Source organism: Mus caroli, chromosome 3, assembly GCF_900094665.2.
Source record: "Mus caroli chromosome 3, CAROLI_EIJ_v1.1, whole genome shotgun sequence".
NCBI lineage: Eukaryota > Metazoa > Chordata > Mammalia > Rodentia > Muridae > Mus > Mus caroli.
The window spans coordinates 78861636-78884770 of NC_034572.1; the positions used below are offsets into that span (position 1 = coordinate 78861636).

General features: G+C 42.6%; 1 protein-coding gene and 1 non-coding gene across 7 annotated transcripts in view; both read left to right on the forward strand.

Annotated features, from left to right (window-relative positions):
• The window catches only part of Sh3d19 (SH3 domain containing 19), a 154824-nt gene that overhangs the window by 120800 nt on the left and 10889 nt on the right, over positions 1-23135 (forward strand). For all 6 annotated transcript variants that reach the window (XM_021157571.2, XM_021157572.2, XM_029475567.1 and 3 more), the window contains 8 exons: positions 980-1087; positions 5341-5453; positions 9491-9552; positions 10588-10852; positions 13110-13178; positions 13369-13509; positions 19255-19327; positions 20940-21070. In XM_021157571.2, the coding sequence (XP_021013230.1) occupies positions 980-1087; positions 5341-5453; positions 9491-9552; positions 10588-10852; positions 13110-13178; positions 13369-13509; positions 19255-19327; positions 20940-21070 (962 nt within the window). The remainder of the gene's footprint in view (positions 1-979; positions 1088-5340; positions 5454-9490; positions 9553-10587; positions 10853-13109; positions 13179-13368; positions 13510-19254; positions 19328-20939; positions 21071-23135) is intronic.
• On the forward strand, positions 7230-7351 carry LOC115030723. Its single transcript, XR_003836321.1, has one exon. It is a non-coding gene; the product is annotated as a small nucleolar RNA SNORA32 (small nucleolar RNA).

Consider the following 23135-nt stretch of genomic DNA (forward strand, 5'->3'; position numbering starts at 1 on the left):
CACACACACACACACACATATACCATGATTACATTTTTTAAATGTTATTTATATGGGGGGTGTGCCCCCATATGTATTTATGTATCACATATGTGCCTGGAACCAATGGAGGCCAAAAGAGGCGATGGATCCCCTGGGATTGGAGTTACAGGCCTGATATGGGTGCCGGAAACCCAGCTCAGATCCTCTGCAAGGGCAACAAGCACTCTCAAGTGCTAAGCCATCTCTCCACCCCCACATGCAAACATTTTTATAGACATATTTCTAAAATAATGAAAAGAGCATTTACATTAAAGCTCATTTCTTGCTGTTTAAAAGAAATGGGTTTGTAGTTATGTTTTGATTTAAAATACTTACCCTAGGCATATCTGATTTACTTAAAATAAATTAATGAAGATGGAGAAATGCTAAGTCGTATATCTTTGCCCCAGAGTTAGATATTTGAAAGGAGATGATTTATTTTTGGAATAAAATCCTCTTTACTTCCACATTATGGAAGTGTAACGTCACTAAACTGAATCTAAGACAGCTGGGCCCTTCCCAGTGTCAGGCCATGTGAGGGGGGAGGAGGCTGCTGGTGTATTACAGCTTTGCACAGGGATGTGCAGAGCAGAGCCCTCCTGGGGGCCTGGGGCCTTGCTGTTTGAGAAGACTGCTTGTTGCAGTTGCCCTCTCATTTACAGGCAGACATTTATGAAATGATTACACTCCCCTGAAAGCTGGCTTCTACATAATTCAGGATTGTCCTGGATCTCTCTCATCAGAGAGGAAGAAAGCCATATGAATTATTTACGGGGTACTAAATTATTTCCTTTTATGAGCTCCAACTTTGTTTTTGTCTCTGCAAACTGAGATTTTGTTTATCCATGAATAGTTTTCCCTGGGGCATGAGAAATATGACTCTTAAATTATGAATGAGGCTTTTTTGTTTGAATCTGTGTTAACTAAAACATGCAAAATAAACTATGTTTTTCATTAGATCCCTTTCAGCTCCCCACAAAAACAGAAGCAACAAAAGAAAGAGCCGTTCAGCCGGCACCCACCAGGAAGCCTACTGTAATACGAATCCCAGCCAAACCAGGAAAATGTAAGCTCTTCTCTGTGTTCCTAATTTACTCCTCCAAGAGCCCAGGAGAAATCTGAATTAACTTATCAATGTCTGCTTTTGAAATTACCTGCCATTTGTTATGCATGGTCACGGACATCCTGGAGCAAGGTGTTCTCTCCCAGTTCTTTGGAGAATTATCACCAAAAATTTGTGTTCTGTCTATCTTTAAGGTTGATTTTAGACAAAGAGAGTAAGAGACTGAATCTGGGAAAAATCATAGTATCCTATATCAGTGTCTCTGGTAAAGATGGTGGGAGAGAGGGGAAGCGAATAGCAAATGAAGTTATATATGTCTATCAGGGGTGCACTGTTCCAGCCAGCCCAGTCTTCATGTGTGTGTGAATTGTTCAAAGAACTGCACCCAATAGCTTTAGAAACAGCTAACAATTATACTTCATAGAATGACTACATTGCAAAATAAATGTCATTTTAAAATATGTATAACCCTAGATTTTTGTGTACCTCCTTAATGATTCTTTCAAACATACAGTAAATGAAATTTTAATTCAGCTTTAATGTTTCCTCAAAAATGTGATATTTAGGGCTGGGGATGTGACTCTGTTGGTAGAGTGACTGCCTAGCATGGTGGAAGTCCTGGGTTCAGTTCCTGGAAGAGTATAAAACAGGGAGAGATGGTACACATCTGTAATCCTAGCAGAAAGTTACGGCAAGAGAATCAGAAGTTCAGGCTCATCCCTGGCTACACAGTGAGTTTTGAGTTTAGCCTGGGCTACAAGAGCACTAAGAAAGAAAAGAAACACTCTGCATTCTGGAGCAGTTCCTGGCATTGCTGGAAATCATCACACAGCTTTCCAGAGGCCTCTGGTTTCAGTCGTGGCTGCAGAGCTTTTGCCTGGCCTAGGGATGCTATTGCCTTTGTCTGATAGGAGTCCTGCCGATTCCTCCTAACACAGGCATGCATCCAGGCCTGGAGTGTCCTGAGAGAGGACAGAAGCATACACTTGACCTTAGGGGACTGGCTTGTCTCTAAGACACTACCAAGAAGCATCATGTTGGTTTTAGTCTCTTAATGGTTTTGTTATTCATTGATAGCGCTTAGCCAGTAGCAAGCGATTGAACAGAGTTGCTGTGAAAAATGAAGAGGAAAGCTAACACTCTCCATTTCTGACAGGTCTTGCTCCTTTAAAGGTTATATTGTAGTGTTGATTAGGGAAATGGTGACATAATGGCTTTTGTCAGTGTAATATAGCCCAGAAAGGAGTAACATTGTAGCTCATTGGTTACAAGGTTACAAGGTAACACTCGTTTGCTGTTACCTTGTAACTATATTCTGGATTTTACAAGTATAGTAAAATACAAAGATTACTAATATGGAAACCTCATGTGGGTTCTAAGATAACTTTTTTTTTTTACTTGCTTAGGCTAGAATCCAGTCATCTCTCATGGTTTACATGAGTTATACCCTCACTTCACAATTTCTATTCTTTTTTTTTAAGATTTATTTATTTATTATTATATATAAGTACACTGTAGCTGTCGTCAGACACTCCAGAAGAGGGAGTCAGATCTCCTTACCAGTGGTTGTGAGCCACCATGTGGTTGCTGGGAATTGAACTTAACCGCTGAGCCATCTCTCCAGCCCCACAACTTCTATTCTTAACTTTACTCTAATGCCAGTTTCCCCAAGACCACCTCCAAGTCAATGAATCATTAGGACTCCTCTCAGGACTCAATAGTCATGATCATAATTTATTACTGTAAGAGAAAATGAGACAGAATCCACCAAGGGGAAAGGCAAATGGGGTATAATGTGACAGAAACCAGAAATAAGCTTCCAGGAATCCTCTAATGAGGTCACACCACACAAAACATACCTCAGTCTCCCTACAGTGAATTAGGACAGCACACAACATGTTAAATGGAAACATACCAGAGATGCTTTGCCCACTACCATTCCTAAGGTCTAGATACATAGCCACCAAAAACAACTTGGACAGATTCTAGAGTTCCCGATGTCTGGAAAGAAAGTAACTGCTGAGCTGAGCTGAGCCAGAGTCTTCGGATTTGTTAGTTCTAAAGATGGTTAGTTGGTACCAGGTGATGGGGTCACACACGCCTTTAATCCTAGCACTCCGGGCAGAGACAGGTGGGTCTCTTTGAGTTCAAGGCCAGCCTGGTAAGCAGAGTGAGTTCTAGGACAGCCAGGGCAGTTATACAAAGAAACCCTGTCTTAAAAAAAAAAAAAAAAGAAAGAAAGAAAAGAAAGAAAAAAATCAATCAATAAGTAAAAGGTAAATGGTGGTTGGTCCCATCTTACAGTACAGAACTTGTGAGCTGGCCTTCCTAGGGTAAGCAGTGTCACCCCCCACCCCCCACCCCCGATTATGTTTCCTAAATTGGGTTATTAACTCTGAAATTGTGAAAAGATAAGCTAAGAAATCATCTTAAATTAATTTCCAAACAACGCCCCAGGAACTGTTTAAAGGTGACTCTGTCCTGGTGGGCATGAGAGAAGTGACAGGCCTAGACAGCCTTCCAAGAGTCGTCAGGGCCGGCACAAGTCAGTTCTCCAGAGTTCTGCTAGTCCAATGGTAAATCATTTATTTTTTTTTTTTAATGCGGGTTTTGCCAGCATGTGTGTCTCTGCACCATGTGCTTGCAGTGCTTGAGGAAACAGAACAAGATATCAGATGAATTGAAGTTGGAACAAGAGACGGTTGTGAGTCTCTCTGTGGGTGCTGTGAACCTGGGCCCTCTGGAAGAGGAGCCAGTCTGCTTAGTTCCTGAGCCATCCTCTGGCGCCCGTTGATACAGTTTTTAAACAATGCATAAATGCAGTAGAGGAAAAAGAACATGATTTCTGGTGTCTAAAGAATCTGTAATGGACAGAGAAGAAAAGGCCAGCTTGGTGTGCAAGGTCCTTTGAACCTGCAGCTCCCTCCCCTGGAACCTCCCCAGGCTATGCACATTGCTGGTCCCCGGAATTCCTTCAGGCTCTTGTCAGATCCTTCACTGACTGTATTAAAATGGGAACTGTACCTCTGAAGCCAGTCATACCCATAACAGGTTCTCCCTGTGCCTCTTCTGCAAGTAAGGGTCCAGCTCACTTCTTCTTAGTGCTCCAGTGAACTCTTAAATAGTGTGATTGCCTCCTTGTGAGGCTGAGAACCTGGCGCAGTGGGAGGGCATGGAGGAAGGTGACCTGACTTGAGGACTTTGTGTCCTGCCTCTCTCACAACAAGCACTTAAATCATTTGTTTTCCTAGTAGCAGGCTTGGACATTTTTCTCCCTTTGAGAATGTTTTCCTGTCTGTGGGTGGAACAGGAACCTGACAGATCATCTTCATGTTAGAGGTTTTTCACTGGAGCTAGAAATTTTAAGTATTCATTTGAAAAAACAAGAATTCCCATGTACCTTCAGTGACTACACCAGACAGTGTAAAAGGTGGCTTTAGCCTCCGGCAATGTTACAATTATCCCCTTAAGTAAGAAGTATTCCTGTACACAGATTTTAATTTTCTGGCAATAATTAAATCTAATCATCTCTATTTTCTTTCTTTAAAGTAAGTTGGGAATATTACTGAGCTGCATGTGTGGTTTGGATATAAAAGTATTGTTTCAGTAATTAAGGCAATTATGGCCATTAACCTAAATTATCAGAAACATTTAATTATTTGTGAATGGGGAGGGTTGGGTGGTCCGCCTATTAAGGACCATGTTTTACTAGAATGAGCACAGGCTTTAGTTCAAACAAACATGACAATTACTGTCATTAATAAATTAAACATCTCACTTAGAGTTTTCTTAATTCCAGTATCTCTAACATAGGTAGCATATTATCTAGTATGATACTCTGGCAGTGGTATATCCGTGCTGGCCACTGTGGTAGCCTCTATCCCCCAGTGGCAACAGGCTGCTGGAAATGTGGCTAGCGCAACTAAAGAACAAACATTTGGACCTTGTTTCACGTTAAGATTTAAACTGAAATTGCCATACATGGTACCAGCTACGAGTAGACCAGACAGATCTAACACAGGGATGGTGATTTTGTTTGGAGTGCCTGAGTTAATGCCTGACTCATGATTCTTAGCAAATGCTATCCCGCTGTGTGGCATGGTGTGGGCTCACTCACTTTCCACTTTTCAGAGGTCTGCTTAACATTACTTAACTGTCTCCTGCCAGCCATTTTCCTAGGGAGCCCAAACATTCAGGTCATTGTATGGAATCCTGGACTAGCCATTGCTGGTGACTTCTGTCTTGTCTTTCCCCAGGTTTACATGAGGAACCACAAAGCCCACCTCCTCTTCCTGCCGAAAAGCCAGTTGGGAATACTCACAGTGCAGTGTCTGGAAGGCTCAGTCACTCTGACAGAACTAGAAACCCAGTAAGTGATACCGAGGGGTGGTTAGGCCTAAGACAGAGTTCTGAACCAGTTCTGAGTGTTCAGTTGCTGTTTAAATTATCTTACCATTGGCTATACTTTTAGAAATTATCTTATTAGAACCCAATTGTTAAACCTCATGCGCTTACTTAATGTTATATTCACTATTTTACAAGTCCCTATAGAAGGATTGGACTCATTCATTGTACTTCATTATAAAATAATTTCTCCTGTACCAATATAATGACATTGTCTTTTATATGATACCATAATAATAATGAGGAAGTTATTATAACTTCCAAAAAACTTTAATATTTATAGAAATAGATTAGTCAAATTGTCAGATTTTGTTTAAAGCATTCAAATCTATTTTTATTTTAAAAATAATAATTTAAAATAACTAAGAAATTTTTATTTTGAAATTTAAGAAAAACTTTTAATTGAAATAAAATACTTTCCGATGCATTTGTTAACATACCCAGGACTTTTTATATGCGTATTTTATATTTCAACCTTAATACTATTCCCATGTGCATTTTTAAAACTTTCCTCCTGGTGGGCAATCTTTATGGCTTGTTTCAAGAGAAATCAATTCTTAAAGTCTTTAAACCAATTCAGTTCCATTTTCATAATAGTCTTACCCCGTGCGTTAACTGTGCTCATCACACAGGCAAACCGGTCTAATCATCTAGTGAGGAGAAATTTCTTTGAAAAAGACATTAAATTAAATTAGCCAATACCAAGTTAATGAGATTCTTCTGTAGAATGAATTAAAATTTAGTGATCATTTGTATCTTCAAAGTATTTGATAATAAATTTTTATTAAAACTGGGCAAAGAAAGCCCAAAAGCAGATCGTGTAGTTGTTGAGATCTGCAAAGGTCTCAGGCTCCATTCTGGAAAGGCTCCTGCAGGGAGCTGTGCTGAGCTGGCACACACTCTCCAGTGAGCGCTGGGCCGGGTTCTGTGAATGACCACGCTATGGAAACACTGGTATTGTCACCTGCATTGTCACGCAGTCCAAGAATGACACCTACATTTAAAAGAAAACAAGTTTGGGTAAACCAAACTCCCCGAAGGGCTCCAGTGTCCATAGCTACCTCCCAGCCTCACGTGAGCAGGAGGAAATCCTGCCCTGTTCCCATCACTGGGATTCGGGCCGCCTGTCTGCTCATGCATGCAGACCATAATAGGAACAGTGAGTCTGAAGGAAAGGGCTTGAGGAAGCAGGTTTGTGTGTAATTTCTAGAGACTAAGGTCAAACCCGTGCCTAAAAATTTTGTTGTAAGAATTGAAATTACTGAGTTTATTTAGACCAGTGGCCATGAGGACTAGCAGTGAAGGAGAAGCCCCGTAGAAGGCGTCAGTGTCACAGACTGAGGATAGACAGGCTTTCCCAACTGTCCTGTCTGCTGTTTCCCCTGACCAGAGTTTCAGGGAACTTGTCATCAGCCCTGTGGCTACAGTCACCAAACCTTGCTTCCATTACTTCAGTGATGGGCTCTAGGGTCTCATCGGGGGCCACTGGAGCTGTGTCTCCCTTGCTATCTCAAAGCATCCCCTAAACCTGCCAAGTCTATGGGAGACTCTGCATGGCTCATGAATCCAGGCACACAGCACAAAAGTGTATGTGCCAGAGACAAGCTGCCTTTAAGCTCTGCTCTAAGGAGTGTCAGCGCCTACAAAACATACCTAAGCCAGCTTCTCCACACTTCTGACTACAATGCAGATGGTGCAAAGATGGCATCTATAGAAATGCTATGATCAGAAAAACACCTCTTGGTCATTACCAAGGCTTTTAGAATGCAGTTTCTGATTTGCTGTGGACATGACCATAAAGAAAAATTCCCATGAGGTTTTTCATATGCTACTTGACTAGCAGTTAACCTGTTGGGAACATTTGTTGATAAAAGAAAAAAAGAAAAACACCTCTGCCAGGAACTCAGCCAGCATCTCAGACACCAGAATTGGGCAATCTCAGAACTAGGAAAAAAACTAAGAAGATAGAGAAAGGCTTCGCAGCGTATGTGGAATGCTGAAGAGGGGGAAACTTGAGTCAGTAGTCTCTGAGGACTGTTGGCAGAACCTGGGCACGGACCCACACTGACAAACACTAAGACAGCTGCAGCAATAGGGGCCACCTTGTCACTGTTAGACGGTGTCACATACGGCAAGATGTGCCTTTCTTGTTCCAACTTAGGAGTTTATCAAGAGAGAGATCAGAAAGCTGTTTTAAATATCCAACAAACCTTTATGGATGTAGCTCAGTTGTGGTTAAAGCCTTGTTGAAAACAAAATGAGAAGACAAGCCTTGCCCCAGAGGCTGCAGCTAAGATGTGTTATACACCGTAAGATATGTACCCTTCCGTATCAGCTACAAGTTAATATTTCTGCTGAAGTTTCCCTTAATTATTAAGGCATAACCCACAACTAATTTTGAAGAAAATCAATAAAAAGTTCTCCTTGCCTACTAAAGTTTGTTTGCTTTAATTTTAAAGGTGGCCAAGGAAAGCCATGCGTTTTATCAGAGCAATATTGTCAGGAAGAATTACAGGCGGCGGCATGTTTATAAGGCGTGGGTTATTCTGGAATATTGCAGGGTTTATGAGCTGGCGGCTTGCTTCACTACATTAACTGAACTCATTAGTGAAACCAAGTTTTAAGGGCAAGCTTAATTTGTTTTTTAAAAAATGAGGTTTTAAGACATCGAAACATGTTTAAATTATCATAGTTATTGGCGATTAATCACTTGGTATTTAAGGAAATGTTATAAATAGCGTGAATTTTAAAATCGTGGAAAGAAGTTTTAACTCATTTGTTATGAGGATGAAACAGTTTGGATTTGCCTAAAGATTCCTAAGCAATAACTAAGTAACTGTTAATGCAGAGTAATTTTAATGGGCTAGAAATTTTTTTTCTTTAAAGTCTTTTTTTTTTTCTTTAAAGTCTTAGAGATGGTATTTCCTGGGTGTATGCTGGGGTCTTAATGACTGGAGAGGGAAAGTTGGTCTTAGGCGTAAATACTTTCAAGGTTTCAAATGAAAAAAAAAAAGAAAGAAAGAAAGAAAAGAACAATTTAGTTAGGACTTTTCCAAAAGAAAAGAACAAAGAGGCCTGCCTGGTCTTTGAGATCTTTCTGTTTCTCACTCAATAGAGGAATGATTTCATAGTCCTCAGCCTATGACGAAAACCTATGGAACAGACCAGCTGAGCCCCACCCCCAAGGAATCTCTCCATCGACCCCTCCCCCTTCCAAATCTTCTTGTCTATCATTAGGCTGCTCCACCTGTCCTGTGCTCTCACACACTTCCCACACACACACTCCCCACAAAGGCCTTGGCTGCCCATGCAGCCAGTCTTGAGAAATGCCCATCTCTCCTGCCCTTCTGTCTCCCCTCCAGTGTCTTACTTTCAAGTCCTTCTTAATGCCCTCAACTCCTCTAGTTCAGAGCCCACTGCTTGTTTTGAAGCCACCCAGCAAGGAGAGGAGATGGCAGAACAGCCATCCACTTCACTCTCTATGGTTTAAACTCACGACTGTTTGCTTCTCCCATAATTGAAATGAAGAAATGTCACATATTAAAATTGAAGCAAACAAACTGGCAGAAAAGAAGACAATCACCATCTAGGGCACCCAGCCCCTACTTCTGTCCTCTGAGGGCACCAGGCAGACATGTGGTGCACAGACATACATGTAGGCAAAACAGTCATACACATAAAAAAGCCTTTTTTAAAATATTGCTTTATGACTGGACACAATAGACTGTGCCTATAACCCCAACACTCAGACACAGAGGCAGGTGAATCTCTGTGAGTTCAAAGCCAGCCTGATCTACATAGTTCCAAGCCAGCAAGGGCATGTATGTGTATATGTATGTGTATATGTATATGATGTATAATACTCAGAGTCCTTCTCAACTGTTCTCCGTAACTTCACAGCATTTCTACTTAGAGAATCACTCGAAAAGCTGAACCCAGTTCCTCTTACAAACTCTTGTTTTGGGTTAGTCTTGACTAAAAAGTCTTCTGTGACATTTGTAGGAACTGGAGCAAGCCAGCGAATCAGGAGGCTTGGTTCAAGGACCCCCCAGGTTGCCACCAAGGTAGGTATAATGTAGGAAAGTTGGAGGGACGTGAATGCGATGGAGAATGGCTCCTGTCCACTATCTTCTATATGCGGAGCTGTGAGCCTTAGATCTTGCTGTGGAGAGAAACTCATGAATCTGCCCAGGCTGCCAGCCCACAGTCTGCTTGTGACAGCAGGTTATGGGACTCTCTGATCTTTTCTTCTTTTAACAAGATCCAAAAACCTACAGAGCACAAACACGAGTGAGCCTTTGATACTTTTTCCAAATAAATAAGACAGCTTTCCAAACCAAACCAGTTCCTCTGTGGAGTCTTGCTCATAAACACCCTCCTATTAGGAAAGGCAGGCCTGTGTCTCAGCATCTCGAGAGGGAACTCAGAGCTGGCCTCTCCCCAGGGCTCTAGAGGTATTTGGACAAAGGCTGCCACACTTTCAGAAGGCATTGCCATGTTGAAGTTTATTTCCATTTAGAGATTAGAAAAAAGGTTTTCAAACTAGTAACTGTCCTATTGCATTTTTAGGACTTTATGCTGATCTAAATTAAGAGTTTTAATAGTAACGTATAATGCGACCATTAGGGGACTTTGATGTTCCTTTTCTCATTATACAAACGACTCAAGCACCTACACCTGATATCATCTCCTGCCTAAGCTTTTGTCTCAGACTATGGTAGATAGTGCTTAGCTTCCTGAAATAGTCCGTGGGTTTAGGAGCAGTTGGGGCCTTGGAGTGCTCGTGACAGTGAATGCTTGTTTGTCTTGAGCTAATGAATCTCCAGTGTGGGCTAAGAGGAAGCCGGAGCATCATACCATTTCCTCTGATATAATGTTTAATGCAACAGTCCTTTGCTCAGAAATAGCACACCCTGCAGGTTTTAGTAAACTGTATCCCATCAGCAGAAAAGCTCTTCACGCCTGAGCCAGGCTGCCAAGCGTGTGTGTGTGTGTGTGTGTGTGTGTGTGTGCGTGTGTGTGCATGTATGTGTGTGTGTTGGGGTGAAATGGAACCTAGATGAGATCAAACGCTGACTCATGGCTCCCTGGCCTTTCAGACCTGTACATGGAAAAGTCATTCCAGTTTGGAGGCCTCCCCCCAAAGGGGCCCCCGAGAGACCACCACCCCCTAAACTTCCTGCATCCAAATCATCAAATAAAAATCTGCCTTTTAACCGCTCCTCCTCTGACATGGATCTTCAGAAGAAGCAAAGCCACTTGGTATCTGGACTCTCAAAAGCCAAGAGTCAAATCTTTAGAAACCAAGATCCGGTGCTACCCCCTCGTCCTAAACCGGGACACCCTCTCTACAGGAAATACATGGTAAGTGCGTAAGGGTTTTGTGCTAGGATAAGAAAGACCTGTAGGGTTTTTTGTTTTGTTTTTTTCCAAGACAGGGTTTCTCTGTATAGCCCTGGCTGTCCTAGAACTCACTCTGTAGACCAGGCTGGCCTCGAACTCAGAAACCCGCCTGCCTCTGCCTTCTGAGTGCTGGGATTAAAGGCGTGTGCCACCACGCCCGGCCTGTAGTTCTTTTTTAAAATTATAAAAGCAAACGTGGGCTTAGACCCTGGCCCAGAAAGCTTTAGAGAACTAAGCTGCCACAAACCTGTTTCCTGGGGCTGGAGAGATGGCTCAGCAGTTGGAAGCACTTGTTCTTGCAGGTGCAGAGGATCCCAGTTTGATTCCCAGCAGCCACAAGGCAGTTCACAACCACCCATAACACATGAGACAACTATCATACATGTGAGCAAAATACTCATACACATCAAACAAATCTTTAAAAAACAAAACAACAACGAAAATCCCTGGGTTTTCCAGACAGAGTATTAGAAACAGTGAGGAAGGGGAAGCAGGCAGAGAGGAATTCTACCTCACTGACGAGGTAGCATCTGCTGGGCGTGAGTGGCTCACCCCTGGTGTAGGTTGTGCTTTACAGCTGCTCTGCCCACTCAGTGAGCAGCATTTAAATGAAGTAGAAATTAAGCTTTTATTAAGATCAATGAGCTTCCTTACAGGTTTTTTTTGTAAGCATAATTATCACGCCCCATTTAATAGCTACTGGTTAAAAGTTCTTATCTGTAATTGAGATAGTTGACTGTTAATTTTGGTCTCTTTGGATATTTTTCACCAAGTGACTTTTGTCACTTGTTTCCCACAAATGACGGACAGAGATGATTTATGAAAATTAACTTCTAAGTGGACAGGGAGAACTATTTCTATTTTTTAAATAATTATATGCCAGTGATGTGTTTAACAGTAGTTCGTAATTTAATTCTGTTCTATACTTCCGTCAAGCCAGGAAGTGTTGTTTTTTGTTTTTTGTGTTTTTTTTACTTTAAGCTAATTCTGGTTTTGAGAAGAGAATAAACAGATAAAAATATAATATATTTAGTCATTTAAATTAGTGAAACCCATTGCCTCTTTCTCTCTCTCCCCGTCTTCCTTATCTCTCCCCATCCCCACCCCACCCCCCTAAGATGAAGCATAAACTAATGAAACTTTAACTACCCAAACCCAAGACATAGTCTTTGGGATAGACTACTTAATATATAAAGTAACATAGTAATTGGTATGTGTCGAGAGCTAATTATTAGCTAGGCACTATTCAAAACTAGCCTTGTCGATTAGATGCTTTTATTATCCCCATTACACAAATAAGGAGAATGAGACCACGTTAGAGGTTTAAGTGGTAAAACCAGGGCATTACCACCGAACAATTGGCACTGAACCTACACCCCTCAGCATTTTGCCATACCATGAATACAGGGCTAATTAATTAGTGGCCTATTCTCTGTTTGCTACGGCCATTCTATGCCCAAACTGTTCATTCAAGGGGCACTAAGTTTCACTTGGATTCTGTGTCCATGTCCAACAATTTAAGGAATTCAAAGACATCAGCAATTAAAAATGATGGTCTGTTTAGAGTGATATGTCTCATTATAAAATAACATCCTTCAATCCACTTCCCGCACTCCCATGGCTACACCGCCATTAAATTACTACTGTGTGCTTTGGGAGCCTGGGTGCTGTGGAGATGTGGGAAGAGTGACGGTGCTCAACCCAGATTTACAAGGCCACCTCCTTGTGCTGCGTCTTTGCTCGTGGATAACTGGGCCCGGGCAACCTCGTTCTCCACGCTTTAGTGTATATTCCATAGAACTTCTGACAAGAACGCATCAGCCAAAACCTACCAAGGCAGGAACTGAACCCTTTAGCCCTGGGTCTAAAAACCATCCTAAGGTCAGACTGTTGAGGGAACAGGAAGTCGCTGGGCTTCAAGCAGACAGGCACTGGCACCAGGGGGACAAGGCAAATGGAAGCCATCAGTAAAGCCCTACAGAGAGAGGTCCCAAGAGAATGTGAGGTCACATTCACCCCTTGTGATCCTGTGGGCTCAGCTCCACCTCCTGAGAGCTTTAGTGCCCCGGAGAAATGGTGGCCTCACTGGTTCCCAGGGCTCGAGGCCTGCCTGAGAGCGGTCCTTCTGGAAAAGTTGTACTTCAGCAACATGCTGAAGTGACCAGCAGCGGGTGGCGATGTGGGACTATGAGTAATTCTCTTATGGTTTACATTTAAGCTGTCTGTGCCTCATGGAATTGCCAATGAAGACATTGTCTCCCAAAACCCCACGGAACTCTCTTGTAAGGTAAAGTCAAGCTCTTTCCTTACTGACTGATTAAAAAAAAAAAAAAAAAAAAAAAAAGAAAGAAATGCTGCCCTCTGCTCCTGCTATTACACATTATTAAATGCTTTAGGCTCCAAAGATTAAAATGTGGGAAAGTAATAATGTTTTATGAAATAATAATTGCTTCAGAGAGTGCTGTTGTGCTTTACAGCGCGGGGATGTCCTTGTCATCCTGAAGCAGGCAGAAAATAATTACTTGGAATGCCAACGGGGAGAAGGCACCGGCAGAGTCCACCCATCCCAGATGAAGATTGTCACTCCCCTGGACGAGCGCCCGAGAGGCAGACCTAACGTAAGGAATTGCTATCGTGAGGGTTTGTGCCCTGCATGGTGACCACGTCACAGGGCTATTAATTATATCCTCCACTCCCTGAGTTCCTCGTATCAGCAGCGTTACTTTAGCCAGGGTGGAGATATCACTAGCAGTTTGCTCCAATTGTGGAATAAATGACTCTCATCGTGTTGGCACAGATTGGGTGTTCCGCCTTCTTCAAGTCCGTGGTGGCTTGTGGGAGCTAGGACACTCAACTCTCAGATTGTCAACTGAGAAAGCTACTTACTCTTTTAAATAATGTAAACCTGTTTATCGAGTACCAGGGGTTGTTTGTCTAGCAGGATGAATCCATTATTTTAAAAGGAATCCTGTGAATGCTAAATCTGACATAAAAGACTGCTTTAAAATGCAAGCTGAGCTCTGTATTGTGATACATACCTTTAATCCCAGCACTCTGGAGGCCAGCCTGGCCTACATAATGAGGTCCAGGACAGCCAGGGCTATACAGAGAAACCCTGTCTCGAAAAAGAAGGAGGAGAGAGAGAGAGACAGAGACAGAGACAGAGAGAGACAGAGAGAGACAGAGAGAGACAGAGAGAGAGAGGAGAGAGAAAGGAAGGAAGATTAATCTAACAGGGTGTGGAGTAGCAGGTGCTCTCTCTGTAAGGAGGTGGAGTTGAGCAGGATCAGAAGGCCAGGGTCATCCTTGGATGTGTGGTAGAGGGCAAGGGGATCCTGAGTGACAGGAGACCCTGTCTAGGGAGGGGAAAGGGAGCCTCGTGTAAACCTATAAACTTCATTTATCTGCTTTAATAAGCTCATTAAATAATGAAGTATAACCCAGTGTCTTCGAGGCACAATTTAGGCCTGACGACAAGTTTGTGGAGCCTGATGTAAGACTCAGAGATTCCTGAAGACTGTGTTTAGTGTGTTGCACTGCTGTGACTCAGGTCACACTGTGAACCTGAGATTGTGTCATTTACTAGGGGGGTGGGGGGAACTGTTTCTAGTTCTAGTTGTGCTGTGGCTCAGCCCTTAGCACACACCTTTAACCCCTTTGTGTGGAATACAGACACGCCCTTAGTACAGACCTTTAATCCCAATGAAAGTAAAGTTAGTTTGTAGAAGGAAGCAGCCATGTTTGAATATGATGTCTAATCGAGTGTCAGTAATGAATCAGAGAAAGATTTGATGGGAATAGGATATGCTCAACTCTCATAAGAAGATAGAGCAAAGAGAGCAGTGCAGAGGAAGAAGGAGAGAGACGAGGAGGCAGTTTTACTGGGACAGTTGTACAGAGACAGGTTACAGAGGCAGAACAAGCTAGACACAGGGGAAGACAGAACGAGCCAGAGAATGAGAAGAAGTCAGAAGATTATTACAGATTGCCAGAGTTAATAGCAGTTAGTAGCAGAGCAGTTTAGTCAGAGGTCGAGAGAGAAGCCAACTGAATCAGTCAGCTTGGAGAGGAGTCAGAAGAGCTGAGCTGAACCAGCCAGCCACAGTTGAGAGCTTACTCAGCAGTAAATCTCAGAGGCTGAAAACAGCGTAGGCTTAGATAAGAGGCTAGAAGCTTCCAGGGCGAGGCCTGGGTTAGCAGGCTGAGGCAGTAAGCCTCAGAGATGGCAGTTACCACAGGAGAACAAAAGTTACATTTTACAGTTACAGTTTAGCATCGCAGGAGACCAGCTCAGGGTGTCAGAGAAGCTAGGCAGCTGCCCTGCTTCTGAGCAACGCTGCATCCTAGTTTTCAAAGCCAGTGTAATGCCTTCTTCTTGAAGGACAGTTTATCCTATGAAGCTTTTTTCTAAGAAACTAAAAATTATCATTTTAGGGAGAACTTATGTCTCCAGCTCGTGCAGCTGACACGTGAGAATTCTAACTAGTTGACATAGGAAACTTCTCTTACCCAATTTTCTCTGTTTGGGTCCAGCATCGGCCATCTGTTAGAGCTGCCCTTCCTCTCCCGGAGCATGCCGTTGGTAACAGCAGGACTTACACTGCCAAAAAGATCTATCCTCTTACATGTATTTTTAAAGCTAAAAATGTAAAAGTTGTAACAGTCCAAAGTTTTCCCCCTTGGAACATTGCCTTTTAGTTCCTCGCTGTGGCTTGGCAGAGAGTTGGCCTCCGGAGCCAGTGCGCTGTCTCTGCTGCTGATAATGAAATGAACTGTCCTATTAGGCTTTGGGGCTGGAGGGATTGTTAGAGTTTTTAGAAAATGAAACTTGAGTCACTGGCCTCAGCACTTGTCTGGTACCCATTGCCAAGACCACAAAAAGCCATGGAGAAGAAGGTTCAAAATTGGGCACCTTCCCCTAAGTTGGTAAACAGAAGATATTAAATGTATTGATTATGGTTGAATCCAAAGAACTGGTCAGAGAGAAAGTGAAGGGTCGTCAGCAAGTGTGTGCCTTCAGTTTCCCTCCTACCTGGGTGGCCACAGAGTGCCGAAGCATTTTTTGTTTTTGTTTTGTTTTGTTTTGTTTTGCTTCTCATATGGAATGTACAGTAACATCCCCAGAGCTGTTTTTAGATTGACATATTGCTTAGAGACCCAGAAAAGGTGAATCCATGCCGACAGAAAGTAGACTCCTGTTTGCTTAGGGCTGAGGGGAGGGTGAATGAGGAGTTGCTCCTGAACAGTAAGGGTGAATCCCACTGGGCAAGAACAAGCCCACTGCCACAATGTTTGAGCCAATTTAAGGCATGCTTTATTAAAACTGTCCAGGACAGTGGACACCAGCCAGGTCTTTACCTGGGATTCCCAGAGAACAGCACCAAAATATATTAGTCAGAGGCTTATAAAGGGAAAACCCACAAGGCTGTGTACTTCTCACCTTCGTCCAGTTGGGGGCAAACATACATCCGACACACCTCCCGCCTACACGTGTGATCAAGCCCAGCTGGGGCAACCAAGCTTGTTTACAAAAGTGAAAGCTTGTGGCCTGTGAGCAACGCCCCCAGCATTCCTGGAGGCTATCTGTTCTGGGCAGGTCAGAGGCATTTGTGTCTTATAGATCTCTTAATACAGTAATTTAAACTTAAAACATAACTTTAGCCTTCACACGGGCTCTGTGGAGAAGCAGAGGGGATCAAAAAAAACAAAAAACAAAAACAAAACAAAAAAAAACACTGTAAACACAGACTTCAGTGATAGTCGCACGATTCCATGAACGTTCCTTAACCACATAGATGCTTTTTTTTTGATAGTCATGCAGCAGTTTAATGATAAAAAAATATACTAATATTTTACTATACAGCAGCAAGAAGTTAGTTGTCAATTAAAAGCACATAAACATCTTTAAATGAAAACCTGTAAAAGCCGCATAGATTCTAAATGGATACATTTTATTTCGTATGAATTGTATCTCAGACATTTAACAAGTAAGATAATGTTAACGCATAGAAGGTGTTTATTACAGTGACTGGAGCACAACAATTGAGCAGTGGTATTAGCTATTCTTACTGTTATAACATCATGACTCTGGGAATGAAGACCTTTGAACTGTCTTGGGTTTACCTACAAGATGTGCACCCTGGTAGTGGAGTCTGGGTTGTCCGCCTCCCTTGTGGACGGCCCTGTCTAGGCTGTTCCCCCTGATGAGTCTGCTTGCTCATCACTGAAGGCTTGAGCAAGGACCCTAACTGGAGGCTCAGATTATCTTCCCAACTTTCTCACTCCTGGGTATATTCAGGTCTTTGGTTCACTTAGAGACTCACATTCACGTTAGGTTTAAGGTAGATTTATGTCTTGACGTTTTCCAAGTCACCAGCCATCCAGCCTAGTATTCTTTATTGAATAGCCATTCTTTTTTCTGAAGATTTAAATCAGGAACAAATAAAAATCCACACACATAATTAATTACATAAATTGGTGTTCTTAAAGCCACCAGAAACCTAAAATAGCTCACAATTATCACAACTCCCGCATTGCTCATTATTTAGACAAAGGCAGTAAGCAGGCGCTGGTGTGAAGCTGCCTCAGCCATGCCTCTCTTGACCTGAGTTACAGTTCTGCTTCCTGTATTAAACAGACAGTTGCCCCTGTGGCGCATTTTGGTTAAAAAAGCAGGAGGATTCGGGAAAGATCTGACAGAAGTGTAGAGTGGGAAGAGTGGGCCATTCCTCACAGTACACTGTGATCAAGCCGGTGCACCGAGGCTGTGGAAAGGGCAAGGACTTAAGTATCCCTAAGAGGTCAAGAGTCATTGAAAAAAAGAGAGAAAGCACCCAAAAGTCTACCTTCATTCATTGTATAAGTTTGCTAGTGTTGAATATTTTTAAGTAACATTCCCAAGGGTCAAGGATGGAGTCTTCCTTGCCCATGAGTAAAACCCTGGCCTTGATCTGCAGACCGCCAAAGAAAGTAAGCGACAGCCTGTAACTGGGTTTAATGATGATGGTGGTGGTGGTGGTGATGATGATGATGTCATCAATAAGCCTGTTTCTTCATATAAGAGACTAAGGATACAGGTGTGGTGACACACACTCATAAATCTAGCACACAGAATGTTGAAGCAGGAGCATCATGAATTTGGAAACATGCTAGTCTATTTAGTGAGTTCCAGGCCTCCCTGAAGATATAGTCAGACCTTTTCTCAAGAAATAAACAGGGTGTGGTGAGTGCAGGCCTCTAATCCCATCAGAGGCAGGGGGATTGCTATGAGTTTGAGGCCAGCCTGGTCCACATAAGAGCAGCAGCAGAAGAAGGGAGAAGAAAAAGAAGAAACAAAGTAAAACCAAAGAGAGGAGGAGCTGCTTGGCAGTAACTAAGTGTCATCGCGGACCCCCTTCTCCTCCAGCTAATCTGGACCATTGTTTACCTAGCCGAAAGTGCTGCTTTCTCTTGGCTAATTTACTTAGAATTGCTGTTGAATAAGCCACTCAGATTAAATAGAAAGGCCAAGCACGAGGGATAGCACTGCTTTCAGACTAGAGAATGTATTCAGTTAAGTGGTAATAAATGAACTGGTTTTCCTTCTGTGGATTAATACTTTTATGGGAAGTCATTTGCTCCTTTCATTGCAAAAAGCAAGAACATAAACATTCTCTTCCATCAGCGTGGCCTTACCTGTGGAAGCTCTGTCCTTAAGGTTTAATTGATCGGTAGAAGGGGTGGGGGGAGTGCCATTCACTGAAAGGCAAAGTGGCTGAGTCCCACAACTTCATGGTAGGCTAAGTGTTACGGTGTTTTGTTTTTATTTCCTTCGACGTTTTTAAAATTAAACAGTTCTATTTTGGTTCAGTTTCCTCCTTTAAAATCAAACAGCTTAGTGAGGCTGGAAAGATGACTCGGGGGTCAAAGCCTTGCTGCTGCTTTTGCAGAGGACGCAGGTTCACAGGTTCGGTTCTGAGCAACTGCAGTTCCAGGGAATCCGGTGCCTTCCTCTGGTCTCCGTAGGCACCAACCAGGCACTTGTGTGGTACACAGACATACATGCAGGCAAAACACCCATATGCATAAAGTAAGTACATATGCATAAAGTAAGTACATATGCATAAAGTAAGTACATCTTTGGAAAGGAGTGCTTAGTAATATGCAATTGAAATGTATTTCTGTACCCACCCTGGCAAGGACACATTCTGTTTTGAGGCGATTATGATCCCCTTGTCTAGCCCATCTGTATGGTCTGCGTCGGGTACTCATGGGGCAATTCTTTCGGGAGGACTCTGTAACGAGACAAAACAGTGGTCTTGCAGAGATAATGAAACTGGTGTCTATCCTGCACACCCCACTCACAGCCCTGCTTTTCCCCCAAGGATTCAGGCCACAGTCAGAAGCCTGTAGACAGTGGTGCTCCTCACGCTGTGGCTCTTCATGATTTCCCAGCAGGTAAGGACATAAATAATACATTGGTGGAGCCCTGGGATGCTCTCAAAGCCTTTCGTGCCCATTGCCTGTGCCCACAGAATGCTAGCCTGTGGGTACCACCCTGTATCCATCAGCTCTGTCTTCAGGAAGGGTCCATGTACCCAGTCTTGCCAGAAGGCTTAGCTGAAAACCTGCCCTTTGAAAGGAATGTCAGGGGCTGGAGAGATGGCTCAGCGGGTAAGAGCACTGACTGCTCTTCGGAAGGTTCTGAGTTCAAATCCCAGCAACCACATGGTGGCTCACAACCTTCCATAATGAGATCTCACCCCCTCTTCTGGTGTGTCTGAAGACAGCTACAGTGTACTTACATATAATAATAAATAAATCTTGGGGCCAGAGTGAGTGGGGCTGGAACAAGCAGAGGTCCTGAGTTCAATTCCCAGCAACCACATGATGGCTCACAACCATCTGTACAGCTACAGTGTACTCATATACATTAAACAAATCTTTTTTTTAACAAAAAAGGAATGGCAGATCCCTCATACAAATGAAAAGTAGCCTTTGCTTATCATTTTATCTTTAACTCTGTGATGAAGTTTTAGCTCAAAATAACATTCTCTAGGGGCTCAGGATAGAACATTGACTTGCTTAGCATTGTAAGGAAGTTAATTCTAGTTTAATAAGTAAAGTAGGTGTTTAAATGGTTTTTTTTTTAAATAGAGATTTTATTTCCTTTATTGAAAAACTTAAGTCTTGGGTACATCAAAACCAATTTCTGGAATGGGGGGCAGGGGAACAGAACCCACAATAGAAAAAAAAAAAGTATCACCTGGGCCACAACAGAACCCAGGGAATATATTCTTATCATTGAAAAATTCTAGGTGCTTCATAATTGACCTTCTGATACAAAATGACCTATTGAATTGGCAACTTGATTCTTGGTGTGGAGGTCCACAGACAAATGAGGACTTCTTCAGACCTTGGCTGGATGCCAAGTGGTTACCTGGCTTTTGACTCTTTAAAAGGTTTTTTAATATGTGTGTCACCCACCACCTGCCTATGAGATCAAAGAATTAGATTTTTGTAATCATTTTAAGTTATCCTTCATAGCCAAAGCTACAAATGTTATTTAAAAAACAAACAAACAAAAAAACTATTTACAACTTATTTATATATACTTGGCAGATTGATTTTTATTTTGGTGTAGATAAATTTTCTTCCTAAAGAGCTGTAGTACTCCCTTAGTTAATATTTGAAGTTGGAATGGCTTTTCCGGGTGACTGGGAATGGTGGTAAGTGTATCGCGCCAGGTCTATAAACATCTGTCAATGCTGGATGTGTTTGCAGCAAGATTTACGTTGGCACAGTAGGAATCACTGGCCAGGACCATGGTGGTTTTAAAAAGTGTTTCCCTTTGTAGACATATCTAATCTGATCTTAGAATCTCTTAATATCACATTTTAAAAATATAATTGCATGGGAAAATTAATTTGATCAGTATAATCTAGTCTGTGAGAACCAGCCGAATGCACCCCCTGCCTCTGTGGACAGATCTCAATGCGACTTTGTTCTCTGCTTTAATCACATGTGCAGCTGGGGCAATTCATCGTGTGTCACTAATTCTGTATTACAGAGCAAGCTGACGATCTGAGTCTCACATCTGGAGAGATTGTTTATCTTCTCGAAAAAATAGATGCAGAGTGGTACAGAGGGAAATGTAGGAACCAAACTGGCGTGTTTCCTGCCAATTACGTCAAAGTCATTGTAAGTGGGGTTTGTTTATTTTATTTGGCCACACATTCAGTGAGTCTCACACGCAGATGGGAAAGAGAAACTAGAAGCCTACAGTCTTGAATTTGCCTTTTCTGTCTTCTCTGGATCATTTGACACTCGGACTTTTTTTTTTTTTTTTTTTTTTTTTTTTTTTTTTTTGGTTTTTTCGAGGCAGGGTTTCTCTGTGTAGCCTTGGCTGTCCTGGAACTCACTTTGTAGACCAGGCTGGCCTCGAACTCAGAAATCCGCCTGCCTCTGCCTCCCGAGTGCTGGGATTAAAGGCGTGCGCCACCACGCCCGGCTAACACTCGGACATTTTTTAAGTGAATATTTTCCCACACAGACTGGCTCTGTCAGCATTCAGTTATGAAGGAATAAGATCTCAGCAGTGACACCTGTTACTGCTGACCGATTGGCTATTGCCAGAGTTTGGGAGTGGAGGACTCACTGTCTTCAGTCAGGTACACATTGCTGGAACCACCATGCTCCAACAAAACAGTATCAATTGTCAGTCACCCATCCTCGGAAAGCTCCTCAGCACTTAAGAATGTGTGTTAGTGCTTGGAGACATTCAGGGAACATGAGTTAGTGCTACAGACAGTTTTGAAGGGATGCTCTTTGGGCGTGTGGCACCATGTCAGTTTGAGAATACCAGAATACCTGAGAAAGTAGTCCGTTGTTTTCACATAATATTTTCAAGTCAGACCGGAGAAAATTATATTGAAGTGTCAAAATTTTATAGCCCTTAATAGCTTAACTTGTGAACACACTCCAGTATGCTGAAGGCTTTCCTGCTAAGCCTGGGTAGCTGTGAAACATAGGGACAAAACAAGACTGCTCTTTGAACACATGTATTAATAGGAAAAATATGACTCACTCCCTGATATAACCTATGGATACTATGAAATAGCACTAAAACTAACTTAAACGTTAACAGCTTATTTTGGAGGGGGGGGGAAACAATAATTTTCCATTACATCAGAAACTTTTAAAATCTAGGCATTACAGAAAATCTGTATTTTTCAAGTAGAAAGAGTCTGAGCCTCTTGGATTATGAAATATAGGTCTTAAAAATTTCCCAGTGCCGATACAGCCTGGTTCTTCCCAGGCCTGCAGCCACGTTCTCTAAATTAATATTAAGAGTAATGTAAGTTTGAACACCCCTCCTCATTTCTCTTCTGCTCAGTGGAGCGGTGCTCTAAAAAGCACAATTACCACACTGAAATCAATCACCCCCAGTCGGCCACATTATTGGTATAAATGTTATTCCTAAGCGCACAAGTTTAAAAAATTGTTTTAAAACACCAAACTTAGAGGATTTATCAGAAAGGGCACTGATCTGATACAGACCTCACAGCCTTAAGTAGTTTCCAATTGTGTGGTTATGGCTGAGAATTTTATCCCAACCCAGCTTTCCTGTTTGCTTTCTACTAAGCAACCAGATGAAATGCCTGGCACTTAGTAGATGGTCATTTAGCACAAATTGCCTTCTTCTTGCCCTGTGGATATGAAGGGGCAAAGTGCCCTTCAGTACATGGAGAGGATCCACCAGTCTGATTAAACGCTTCATTTGGGGACCAGGGAAGTGTTGCAGCATCCTGCCCTCCATTTGAACAGGGCGACAGCATTACTGCCCACTGCCTGATGTCTGATGTCATACACTCCTTGGATGAAGTGTAGAGAACTCTCAGGGATAGAATGAGTGATGCTCGTGGAAGCTCGTAAGGCAAGAGTTAACTGGTTGATCAAGGAGGACTCCATCGAGAGCTAGTCTCCCTCCATGCCTTCTAGACAGGGGCTCACTGCTGTAGCCCTGGCGAGCCTCTTTCTGATGATCCTCCTGCCTCAGCCTCCTGTGTGCTGATGTTACACAAGTATGTAACCACAACCCGCTGAATCTGTACATTTTTTCCAAAACCCCGTTTTTGTTTTTTAGTGTTTAGCAACTGTAGCTCCAATAACTTCCACAGCCAGCTTCACTGTCACGCATCTCCTAAGTACTTGATGTTAAATGTATCTTAACCAAATTATGAGAAAAAGGAAGTGTTACCATAAT